Raw genomic sequence first — 13,153 nt, 5'->3', positions numbered from 1 at the left:
TTCTGGGCATCAGTGTAATGCAAATCAGCGTGCCAGGTGAATTCTTGAACTTGGAGGAAAAGATGACCTTAAAAGAGACCAATGCTTTCCACCTCTTCACTTGAAGCCGAGGAAGGTTACTACCCACATCTCAGATATGGAACCAGGGACAACAACATATCTGAGGTTAAGGCAAAAAAAATGCAGCTCAAGAAAAAAGATCTTTATAGGGTCTCAAGGACCCACATCTAACCTTTCTTTGCAGATATGCTTCAAAAGCATAGCTATGTCGTGAGCCCCTGAAATGCATTCAGGGAGCTGGCATTTCAACAAGCTGTTTGTGTTACCCCTTAAACAGTTAAATCTCCCGTTCAAAACTGCTCTCTGCTTGTAAGGCACTAAGACTGACCCAACCCTCCTGACTTATCTGCTTCTGCCTTCTGTTGCAGGTTGAAGTGGAGTTCATTAACGCTTATCAGAATAAGATGTCTGGCCCAGGGTATTCAGCTGATGCATGCACATGTGGCATTCCTTTCCCTCTGGCAGTTTGTCTCTGACCATAGTTTTAGTTCTTTAAATCCAACCTCAGGACATGCATGTGCGTCCTGGCTTATCCATAACTACTCAAGCTGCTAAAAATACCATTTTGTAAAGCACCTGGAGGACAAGGAGCTATATAAGGCATGCTGGAATAGCTCAGAGGAAGCAGTTAAAGTAGATCATGTATCGATACCATCATATATTGCAGACGTTCCTAACTTTTAGAGCATGCTCCGCAGTAATTTAAATGCCTGTGGCTTTACTCCTGTATGGAAGATGACTAACTCCAAAGTTCCATGAACAGAAAACCAACTAACCACAAAATATATAAACAAAGCCTCAAGAACATTGAACATATGGCCTGTCGTCAGACATTGGCTGCGTGTGTGTTCTCTCTGTGTGCTGTCCCAGCTCTGCACAGATGGCACAGCAGACCTCAACTGAACCACCTAAAGAGACCACAAGACCCGTCAGTAGCAAAGATGCCCAGCCAGGTTTCTTGCCGATGAAGCATGGTTCTAGCTCCCTGGATCAATGTCTATTGTTACACTAGCACATGTGTGCCCGTGACAATGGATGCAGCTCAGTCAGGGATGGGCACTGCCCCCTAGCCTGGTCAGAGACACTCCCTCTGAGCCTCCATTTTATACTTCGATACAAACAAGTTCCGTATCGCCCCTCGGATGTGGTTAGTTACTGCCCCCTGACGTGGGTTGTTACCACCGAGACCTTGTACGTGTTGGTTCGATCAAAACCTCTCTATCCATCTGTAGAAGCATTTTGTTAGGGTCGCCCCTCTCTGGGGCGGCTGGGAGCCAGGCCACCTGACTACTGAGGTCCGCTGAGTCAGGGAACTAGCCGGGTGAGGCAGGAAACAGGCAAGGGCTCAGGCCCTCAGGCAGGGGCTGCACAAATAGTTCCAGAACAAGCCCGGGTCCTGGGTCAGGCCGGGGCGGTAAACAAACAGTCTAGAGCTCAGGCCCCAGGGAGGGGCTGAGCAAATAGTTCAATATCAGGCCCTGGGTCAGGGCAGGGCAACACACAGTCTGGAGCTCAGGCCCTCAGGCAGGGGCTAAGCCAAATAGTTCAGTAACAAGCCCAGACTCCCAGTCCTGGTGTCTGGGGCGAGGGGGAGACTGCCACCCGTGAGTGGGGTGGCAGGGGGGACGCAGGCCCGCCCACTCCACTGCGTCCCAGCCTGGGGCCCTAGTAGCGGCAGAAGACCCAGGTGGCCAGGCAGCTTCTAAGCTCTGGGGTGGGGCTTTTGTACTTCCTGTCCTGCGCTTTGACCTTTGGGGGGCGGGCGCAGGCTCCAGTGGCTCCGCCCACTTTGGCATCCAGAGGGGCTCGTACCATTCGGGGGCGGCTGGGAGCCAGGCCGCCTCTCTACACCATCACACTGTCATCCTGACCTTATCTTTAAAAGAAGCCACTTTGTCCCTGCTATCTCTGAGGAATGTGTTTGTACCATCTTGGTATCAGGGTGTTCTGGTACCACCCTTCTGGAATGTGTTCACGCGAGTGTCCTGTGCCCAGCACGTCTCAGGAATGTGCTTAAAATCATTTAAACTAAATGAACAAAAAAAATAGATTATAGCAAGTTTAGGCCTTAACAGAGGCTGTCAATTTTAAACAGGTTTATTAAAAAGAAAAATGTATTTAATTTAAACTAAAAAACAACTTTTTTTTTGTTATTGACCCAGTTCAATGACTAGCTCACTCCAAGTTAAGAAACTGCTTGGGAGCTATAAAATCGGGACATCTGGTCACCCTAGTCTTGACAGAGAAGTCATAGCAGAATGGATGTGTTATATAGAGACACTGTCTCTGCACAAGGACACGTTGGTAGGTTACAGCTAAGAAATTGGCACTGCCTCTATTCAAGCCGTATCTGGTCTTCGGGCAAACACTGGGATTTAGCCTTCAGCACTGTCACTCAGGGCACTTCGCAAGAGCTACAGTCATTTATTGGGGACGGAGAAGCATTTCAGTTCATGTAATTAAAATTGTCGTGTTTTAAATGTCTCCTTGCGAGTGCCAGGGCAGTGAACTAGATGCGCTTCATCTGAGTGCCTAACAAATCCACGAATCCTACGCACAAACCAAATGTGAACAACGTTCTAATGACTTAGTGTCTGTGTTAATTACATCACTTCTTTCACCAGGAAAACGGAGTAAGTGAGCTGTAAGCAAAATATTCAGCACTCCTCACCCCATGATCACCAAGTACTTCACACTGGATGAGCACCATAAGTGGGACATAGTTACAATGGGTCAGGCTTTGGCATAGACCCCAGGTCTCCTGATCAGGGCCGGCTCCAGGCACCAGCCTGGCAAGCAGGTGCTTGGGGCGGCCGCTCCGGAGAGGTGCGGCACGTCCAGCTATTTGGCGGTAATTCGGCGGACGGTCCCTCACTCCCGCTTGGAGCGAAGGACCTCCCGCCGAATTGCCGCTGCAGATCGCGATTGCGATTTTTTGTTTGTTTGTTTTTGGCTGCTTGAGGCGGCCAAAACCCTGGAGCCGGCCCTGCTCCTGATGCCCAGACTGGTGTCTTAACTGCAGCCTTTATTCCAGTCCCTTTAAGAATATGAATTAGATCTAGATAAGCTAAAGCTGAGGCAGGAAATCCTCTCATCCCAATGTACAATAACCGCCACAATATTTGTCAAGGGCAACTCACAATGCTTCTATATTTAGTTGCTTTCACAGACCCGGGTGAACAAACACACCACCTGATGGCTAGCCGTGGGGACTGCGGGGGGGAGGGGGGAAAGGGAGTTCAGTGCCTGACAGAGGAGACGATTTAGGGACCCCATACTGTGCCTTCCACTGCTGACCTAGCACATGTTGCTAAATCTGAGCAGGCAGAACAATCCCAGTAAATCCTAGAGCAGTTTATCTAACGCTTGTTCTGATAAAGGCATATGCAGGGGTCTACATTAGCCCCCTCTCCCCTGGCCCCACATGCTCTGGGTTCTGCAGTCACTTCCTTCATTCAGCTCCTTTTGCAGATAATGCTTTTGCCGGGACGCTTTTGTACTGATCCTATTCAAGATTAAACTGGACAGCCGTGGTCGGTGCATTGGTGAGTTAGAAACGTTTATCTTGACACTGCTCTGGATTCCTTTCTTTTTCTGAACCACCTTGATGCGGTTGGAAGACAATATACCAACAAAACACATGTCCTTGCTGCAAACTGTACATAGCGCAGTGACAGATGTTACCGCTACAGACCAAAAGCTTGTGTTGTAATTAGCTATTAGTAGCATGGCTATAAAGCCAATGGGATTACATGTCACATAAGTATGGTTTCACGTGTCTGGCAGGGACCTACACTAATCGGTTCGGTTGGCAAACACGGCCTAAGTGGTATGTTTTTTACAAATGCTTCTAATTTACAGAAAATATTCCAGACTCACTTGTCCTGAAATAGCCACTTTATTTGTATTAGAAGAAAACATAATTCTTGGGTTGTGTATTTGTTTCAGGTGGCTGTTCTTTTACTGCTAAATAACCTTCTGGTTACATAATACCTTTGTGTTGCAAAGAACAGTTAACTGGTCTAATTGATGAAAAGCCTCTTTTTTAAGAAGCCCCATGTTACTATATGGACACTTATTGACTAAACATTTCCTTTCCACTACATATACATGTTTCCCATCCCCAGGAAGTTGACCAGATAGCTGCGAACAAGGATTTGTTTATGGTGTCTTAGATAATGCCTTGTGCCTGAATTAACGGAGCTTGTTATCTTGACACTCTGTCTGGCGTGGAAGAAGTAGCTATGGGTGTTCTCTCCAGGGTCACAGCTGAGCTCCAAGATCTGGTACCCACTGTGACCTTTTATCCCTAAGTGTAATGGCTGAAGGATTAGCTCTGAGAACAACCATTTGGTCTCTTGCTAGAAAACAGGCAAAGGTTTAGAACAGTGCCCGAATTAAAGTGGTGCTTTTAAGGTCCCGAATAAGGTGGGGTCAGGGGGTGCTCGCTGTGGGAGGTGCTGTACAAACAGCAAGATAGTCCCTGCCCAACAGCGATTACAAAGGGCAAGAAGGGAAATGCAGGCGTGGAGGTGAAGGAGCTTGCCCAAGGTTACCTGGCTCATCTGTGTCAGAGCCAGGACTTCTGACTCCTAGTCTAATGCATTTTCCATTAGACCATCTTGCCTACTGAAAAACCTGCCCCAATGAAGGGGCACCATCGATGCAAATGGAGATGGTGTGGCAGGCACAGGAATTTTACACAGCAGCTGGGCACAACTAATATCTGTGCACCCCAGATCCAGGGGCTGCTCTTTTGTAGTGCCCCATGGGCAAAAGCCTGGCTGAAGGGTGCGGAGGGGAAGCATGACTGAAGCCCTAAGGGACCCTAAGAGGTTGAAGTAGGCATTCCTCCCACTGGCCTTTGTGGAGCTCTGGGAGCCATTGTACTCCCCAAACTCTCTAACGTGGGCCAGTGTTTAAGTGCCACCATCTCTCCCAAGCGACTTGTTACCAGTGCGTGCAGAGCTCTGTGGAAACAGGGAGAGCTCTGGGATGGGTTGTGCTGCAGCGAGGCACAGCAGAATGCCGCCGCACGCAGCTCACTGAATCATGGCTTAGGATGTATACCGTGCCCTCGTCTCTGTAGTCGGTCGCTCTGCTGGCTGGGAAGGCTGCACAGGGCCGTACCCCCGTGTGTTCCCTGGTGCCTTTGAGGTGCCTTGCAGCAGCGAGGAGAGAGCAACCTTTGTGCTCAAAGGAGCAAGGGCTGCAGTTGTACCCCCGCGTAATTGGGCAGTACTGGGCACAGACCTCGAGGCCAGACCTCCATAGTTGCAATGTACAGCTAGGGAAGATCCATAGGCACATTCTCTTTACTTCAGTACCTAAAGGGGCACCTGTCCATTGCTCTAGGTGCCCCTAACAAACTACCAAAGCCAAAGCTCCCTCCCCCACAGCTCCGAACCCCTGAAAAGCTCATCTCTGCAGCAGCCCATGAAAATGCGGAGAGGCCCACATCAGCGCTGACCCATGGAAGGGTGTAATATCCTCCACCTGAAATCAGCATCCACCTATGGGAAGCAGCAGGTCACCCATGATACGCAGGTGGGAACTGCAAGAGGCTACAAGAGAGAATAAGGCTGAGGAGGACACAAATCGGTACAAATCATTTTTTTTCAAGCAGGTTCTGACTTCATCTTAGTTTGAGTTGCTGTGAAGCATAGCACCAACAGGTGAAAGGTTTTAATAGGGCCACGGAGTGAGGAGAAAAGAGAGGTGGAATTGGCGTCATTGCAAATGCACTGGGGTCTTGGTGTGACAACCTGGGAATAGTGTGTGTTTGGGGTGTTTCCATGTGGAGGAAAACTGGGGGACTCCAGGACTCGGACACAGACACGGTGAGTCTCCTGGGGCAAAGTCCTCATTTTTATACTCGTCGTTTTGGGTCTTAGCCGATGACACATCACATCTATTGGAAAAATTAATGATATTATATTCACCCCCGGTGAGTGAGTGACTATAACCGGGGGCATGTGCATATTCGCATGTCTGCTGATTGATTAACTAACTGTCCATGTTTTCCCCCCAACACATGTTAAAAAGGCAGGCAGTGGAATGTGACAGAGGTGTCCTTACTCTTGCTTCCCCAGACGTATTAGCCCTCTGGCCTTCTTTTTCCATTATGGAAAAGCTGTGTTTGTATTAGTGAAGCAGGCAGACACACCACTGTGAGGATTACACTTGGTTTTTACATAATGGATTATCCAAGATTAAGGGTCTTATTCAGGCACACCAGCAAAAATAACCAATTAGTGACTTTGCAGATTCATTATTTAAAGGCAGCCAGGGGGCAGTTCACACCACACTCTCCAGCTGACCACTGAGTAACTGGACTGACTTGGAGTAAGCTCGAAGGGCTCCAGCTACAATATCCCAGCAGGTAGGTCTCTCTCAATAAAGAAGCAGGTTAGCAGCTCAGGAAACAGCATCTCCTGCCACGCGTTTCAGCCTCTGTACTTGGCATCTTATGTGAAATATTCCTCAGAAAACTGCAAGTAGCATCTGATGATATGTTCGTCTAGGTGTAACTTGAGCTGCAAAATAGTTAACTGTGCATGTCTTTGCGACCATCTGGATGATTTAGTTGGGGATTGGTCCTGCATTTCAGCAGAGGGTTGGACTAGATGACCTCCTGAGGTCCCTTCCAACCCTGAGATTCTACGATTCTATGATTCTATGGTAGCTCAGGCTCCACAGGGATAAGATTATGAAGTTTAAAAGATCTAAATGACTCGCTGTTTGATGTGACAACAGAATACAAGGGTTGGATATCCTGCAAAAAGTTGTAATAATAATAAAAGGATAATCACTAAAGACTTTTTTTCCCTGTAAGCATTTAAGTTTAATGTGGGTGTGTGGATGAGTTGGGATATGCTAAGCGGTTAATGCAGATGGGGATTACTTTGGCAAATTTGTGGTAATATTCTAAAGGCAGGTCAGTAATCCAGCATTTGAATATTGTCTCTCAGATGTGAGGTGGCGAGACTATGAGAGGGATTAGTATAAAAGTTAAATGCATTTCATGTTTTAATAAGTCACTAGAAAACATTTGGTTAGGTTGTGAGAATCTCATATGAAAGGTAATAACCCTGCTAGACATAGAGATGTCCCAGGGATCAATGCTGGTAAATACTTAAAAACAATTTAATTCTGACAAAGGAGGCTTCACTAGAGCTCACTGGAACACTTTCATCAAAACAAAATGTTAATGGACAAGCAGAAAATGTGATCAATTCTATCCATTTTCCAGCTAGATTCATATCAATAAAATATAGCCGGCATAAATGCCAGTATTTGTGGCAAGCAAAATACTAATTTAGCAAACCAAAAATTATTGTAGGTGCTCTGATGTGCTAATCAGACTTGTTTTAGGCATTTTAACTTGACCAATACTGTACGTAGAGTAACATGAAAGGAAACAAGTTTAAAAATGTGAAGTCTGTAATCTGTATTTATAGCACTAGCTATCCCAGTTGTTGCATGCAGAAGCAGGCATTTTACTTTAAACTTGACCTTACATTTAATAATGACCGTTGTTTCCATCTTAGTGAATATCTTAATGCAGGTAGAAAACTCAGAATTTGCTGATAAAAGTGAGATTGATTGTTGTCCTCATCCCCACCCCAAATGCAATTGACAAGAACGTGGTTGGTAGTACCATTAACCACACAAAGGTATAAACCACTCAACTGTTTAAATTAAAAGAAGACCATTGGCTATGCTCCCCCAGAAGTTGGTATATTTCAAATGCTATCTGGATTAGTTTTTGGCCTTCGATCGAAAACCTTCTTCAGATTTGTGAATCTGCATCCGTATGAAACTCTTCATGTTTGCTTTTGTCTTCCAGAATGAAATATGCACAGTATGTCTTCCTGGCAACACTCCTCTCCGGTATTGAACACTGCCTGGCTCAAAGTTGTACAGTGGATTCTTTCTCTGTGAAAGACAACTTCGACCCAAAGAGGGTAATTATCACGGCTTCATCTGCTGTGCACAGTGCAACAGTAGAAGCTACACAGTTTACATCACTTCTTTAATTTGCATAATATACTAATTCAATGCAACGTGAGCTGGGAAATGAACCTTTTCGTTTTAGAGCTAAAATATAGTCTCTCAAACACTGTTTCCGTAGTTTGCTGTTAACTCACCAGATTAATCCCCCGTTGCCTTCTGCTCAGTAAGAACCTCAGCCCAAAAAATCCAAAATGATGGTTAATTTTCTCTCCTAAGGAAACTTGTTTGACCTAGAAACATCTGCTGAATTGCTGGAGGTCGAAAAGCTCCCACTCCTAATGTGCTGCCATTAGTGGCTCATCCTGACTCTAAATACACAGGACAGTCATTTCCCCCAAGTTAACGGCATTGCAGACTTGCCTCCTTTGAATCTAGAGTACGCTAGTGAGCTGCAAATCCTCACTCAGGAGGGGCCCTTGGGAGCTGGAGCCGCCTCACAGCGAATCAAAGGGAGAGAAATTGGCCCTTAGAGTAGCCCCATTGACGTCAGCCATCAATCAGCTGCTCAAGATTGGTTCTGAGACTCTGGCTGAATTATGGTAGCAAATAGGACCACCTAGCGATAACCATTCATTGGGACAGGAAACAAATAGAATCTGGGTTTGGACGTGGCCAGGGCACCAGGCTGGGACTTCGGAGGTGGAGGATGCAATTTCCCTGCTCTGCCACAGACTTCCTATGTGACCGTGAGCCTCTGTGCCTCATTTCCCCATCTGTAAAATGGGAATAATGGCAGGGGTGGCAGAACTGGAGGGAGGGCAGAGGTGAGAGCAGGACTTGGAGCGGCTGCCACGGGGCCTGGAACTGCCGGGACACTCCTTCCCAGTCGGGTGCTGGCTCCCCCAACCCCCCCCCCACCAAATCTACCTCAATCTACTTCCTAGGAGTGGTGAGAAAATCAATGCATTGCAGGTGCTCAGACACTACAATCGTTGGGGTCACAGAAGTACCCCAGGCTGTAGACTATTACATTTGATGATAACGTTCCTGCTCTGCTCCATTTTGTATGGCTCTCCGTTTCAGTCATTAATCTGATGTTTTGGCTCCCTAGGACAGCAAAAGATTAAGGCAGGATCAAACAACTCGACTAATCCACCCTCCCCTACTCCAAAACCTCTTTGCAGCCCTCCTAGGTAGAACCTCTTCCAGAAGGGGCCTTTGGTGGCCCATGGAAGGGTCAAGTAAGGCTGAGCAGGAGTTGTTCCTTCCCCACTTCACTGCTAGACCCCCATCTTGGGTGGTGAGAGACAATGCAAAGCCTTATAAGTGTACATGTACATAAACTCTGGAGGGTTGGGGGGAACCCGTGCTCTGACTAAAGGTTGAGCATCCCCCTGATTTATCTGTTCTTGAGTTACGGCCTCCATTTCAGTCTCTAACAGGCATGTGATTTCCTAGCTCACCTGGCTTCTTAACTCCATACGTTCCTTTATAGACACAAACCCCCCATATATGTCCCAATTTTCATAAGCGCCAGAGCAGGGGTGCAAGATGTTACAGTGTAGGCAGATGTTCATCTTCTGTTTGGGTTCAGCCTTGTGCATTACTCCTGTTAGTCCTCTAGAGTGAACTCTTTGTGGGTCCGACCATGCTGGCTTAGTTTCCCTTTCCTTTTCAAGACATACGCTGCTAGGTCTTCAGGGGTGCTTTTCCTGGGCATTTTCTTCTTTCTCAATCAAATGTACGAACACCAGCGCCCCCACCAAACTCGCCTCTTTTCCTCTGTTTCTAATGAGTAAGCGTAATGTTTTTTGCCTCTCTGCATAGGAACTTTATCAAGGGTGCGGACCTCCAGCAAAGGATCAAATTCAGTCCCTTTCAGTAGTGACACGTGTCGCCATCTAATGGTTATTTAGTGAAACTGTGAAAAGAGATGGTCGTTCCCACCAATTTATGAATGGCAAAGTGGCCCCCAAACCCTCATGCAATTTGCTCTAACCGGTTCACGTGTTGCAAAGAGGCCAAGGACTGAACAGAGAATGTTTGATTGACAGCCGGGGTTCGTCTGGGATATGGCTGAGACACGTAAGCAGGGCAGTGTAGGGAAGCTTACGCTGCTGCTACCTGCACTGTAGATGACTGGGACTTCAGCATCCAGGGCTACCAACCCAGCTCCTGTCACAAGGTGCAAATGCACAATGGAACCATTTCGCCAAGCCCCTAACAAATGCACGCACAGGCCTTTCCCTGGTTTTTATAGCACCTACCTCCTGAACTACAAGCTTTCTGGCCACCAGCTTGCTGCAGTACGGGTGGTTACAGATGCCTGATGTTCATGCCATGCAATGAAAATTCATTGGGATATTTTCTTTTCATTTCAGTATGCAGGGAAATGGTATGCCCTAGCAAAGAAGGACCCAGAAGGCCTCTTCCTTCAGGATAACATCTCTGCTGAATACACCATCGAGGAGGATGGCACAATGATTGCATCTTCCAAAGGCAGAGTGAAGCTCTTTGGGTAAGTGCTTGGCGAATCCGCCACTCGCGCGCCTGATTGAATGCACTAGTATGCCTTGTGACTGGGAACGTATCTGAGGCACATGATGTGACCTGGGTACCTTGTTCAAGAAGGAAAAGCTAATAAAGCTCAGTACGTTCAAATGTCAAACCTTCTGCTTCTAGGGTCCTGGCTTCATTTCTATTTAGGCGACCCGTGACGATGACTTCAAAGTCAGCCTGGTCTCTTTCGTGCCTGTCACAAAATCACCATGTATCTGCTCAATATTTATTCCACTCTATATGCATCCGAAGAAGTGGGCTGTAGTCCACGAAAGCTTATGCTCTCATAAATTTGTTAGTCTCTAAGGTGCCACAAGTACTCCTGTTCTTTTCATGTATCTGACAGTCTGTGTTCAGAGGCCCAGGACTTGCAAAGCTAAGTTTTCAATAATGGTAACAAGTCAATAGGCCCAGATGGAGTTGCTGAGTTTTAAGGAACCTAATGAACAAAAGAGCTGAGCTATTAACAAAAAAAACCTAAAAACAATTACTGTATTGAAGGTTTGACAGCGTTCAACCTGTTTATTCAAACGGAAGTCCTAAGAAGTCCTAAGAATTATACCTTTACAGAGACGCATGGCTAAGAAAATCATTAAATGTAGAGTGGCAAAGCAGTCCGGTGAGGGTAATGTCAAATAAACCAATGTAGCTTTTGGAAAGGCAAACTGCTTCTAATTGGTTAGATTTCCCTGAAAGATTTGGTGGTTGAAGGGGCCAAGTGGGTTTTATGTTAGTGGATTTTTCCACCTGACACTGGTTAGTCTTCTGTGGAAGACTCAAAAAGCCCTCAGATAATATGGGCAGGCACTGGATAGACAGATGGAAACAAATAAAGATTTTTGCCCGTCATCTGTGGCTACTGTAAGGGCTTACAGCTTGGTTGAGAGACTAAACTGGGTAGAAATAAATAGTTTTCTCGGTGTAGAAAGAAAAAAAAACTCAAGACCTTCCATAGATAAATACTAGCTCCAGTGCTGTTCAACATTAGCTAACAATATGGATGATGGGTGCACTGAGGTTCATGGAGGTTAAGTCCATTAATGGCTATTAGCCAGGATGGGTAAGGAATAGTGTCCCTAGCCTCTGTTTGTCAGAGGGTGGGGATGGATGGCAGGAGAGAGCTCACTTGATCATTACCTGTTAGGTTCACTCCCTCTGGGGCACCTGGCATTGGCCACTGTCGGCAGACAGGATACTGGGCTGGATGGACCTTTGGTCTGACCCAATATGGCTGTTCTTATGAGGTGGTAAAACTCACTGACACAAACGTTAGGTTTGTCAAGAGAGAAGAATGGACAGCACTCCAGGACGTTTGAGAAAAAGGCCAGGTGAAGTTCAGAAGGCAAGTACTACATAATGCATGTGGGAAGGAACACGTTCGGCTACTCAGAGTTGTAAATTGTGGGTAGCCTCTCAAGAAAACCAGGAAATCATCTGTTGCCATGAATGTATCTGCTTCATGGCTGAAGTTACACTCCTTTTATTACGTAGGCTTTATGCATGCAACTCATCCCAGTGTAAATCCAGCAGTGGGACGACGGATTAGGGTCAGAGAACTCCTATCCTAGTGTGAGGGTGCAGCAAATTCTCCCTGCCTGTGATCAGACACCGGACAGTTCAGTCAGGGGGTTCTTGGCAGCAAACCATGGGAAAAGCTAGTGCAAGTCAGCTATTTGCATGGTGGCCGTCGATTCCTCAGCAAATGAGCAGTAAACCCCACTCCCTGCTGAGATGGCACCTCCGCTAACAAAAGGATGGGTGCACGGCAGAAAGGAAAACCAGGGGAGATCATTTAGTAGGGAGGCTGCAACCTGTTGTAGCTGGCAGAGGACAGTTACCCTCCTCAACACCTCGTCGGCTCAGAATGTGTGTATGGGCAGGGTGAGGAGAAGAGTGAACTGCAGGGAATGTGACTTGGAACGTGCTCTGGGGCCTTGGCTGTCCAGTCTCTTGGCTCTTGCAAGTTCTTTAGCCTGCTTTCCCCATCTGATCACTACTGGTCCCAGGCCTGGCCCTGGTCGGCCTCCATTTCCCACTTGGACACCCTGTGGTAGCCGCATGGACATGTGGAGGGCAACTGAGAGGAGTGATGTGGTGGGATGAAAGCTTTGGCATCTGCCCAAGGGTCTGTCCTGACAGGGACCTACCTGTTCCTCCCCACCTTGTTGATCGTTGGGGTCACGTGACACCTGGGGGAAAGGCCTCTGCAAAGGTTGCAAGGGGTGGGTACAAGTGACACATCTCCACTCATTGTGAACCCTGTCGTATGGCCCTGCTTGGCCTCAGAGCACTACGCTAGCTACCCTTTCCCCAGGGTAGGCCAGACCTCCCTAGAGGCTGCTGTGACTTGCAGCCACTCTCTGCATGCTGAGCTAGTCCCAGACGAGTGTGCTACCAGTGACCTGCTCCTCCTGCACAACTCAGGTCTCCGAGCTCCTCCTCCCGTACCCCACATCCTGCTGCTCTTCCCTCTAGCTTGCAGAATCTGACTGTCCACACGGCTGAAACTCGTCTCTTCCCCCGCCTATGGCAACAGCCTGCTCCCACCAGGCTCTGCGAGGTGTAGCAGACAAGAGCG

At 47.4% G+C, this 13,153-nt stretch overlaps 1 protein-coding gene across 4 annotated transcripts in view; it reads left to right on the top strand.

Annotated features, from left to right (window-relative positions):
* LOC117879515 (purpurin) overlaps positions 1–13,153 on the top strand; it is a 76,376-nt gene that overhangs the window by 53,822 nt on the left and 9,401 nt on the right. For 3 of the 4 annotated variants that reach the window (XM_034774766.1, XM_034774764.1, XM_034774763.1), the window contains 2 exons: positions 7,910–8,027; positions 10,398–10,534. In XM_034774766.1, the coding sequence (XP_034630657.1) occupies positions 7,911–8,027; positions 10,398–10,534 (254 nt within the window). In that variant the 5' untranslated portion in view covers position 7,910. Of the gene's footprint in view, positions 1–6,355; positions 6,443–7,909; positions 8,028–10,397; positions 10,535–13,153 lie in introns of those variants that run through there. The other variant, XM_034774765.1, reaches the window with a different exon arrangement.

This window comes from Trachemys scripta, chromosome 6 (assembly GCF_013100865.1).
Source record: "Trachemys scripta elegans isolate TJP31775 chromosome 6, CAS_Tse_1.0, whole genome shotgun sequence".
NCBI lineage: Eukaryota > Metazoa > Chordata > Testudines > Emydidae > Trachemys > Trachemys scripta.
Note: the sequence above shows the minus strand (reverse complement) of the source record. Positions and strands in the feature narration are given on the sequence as shown.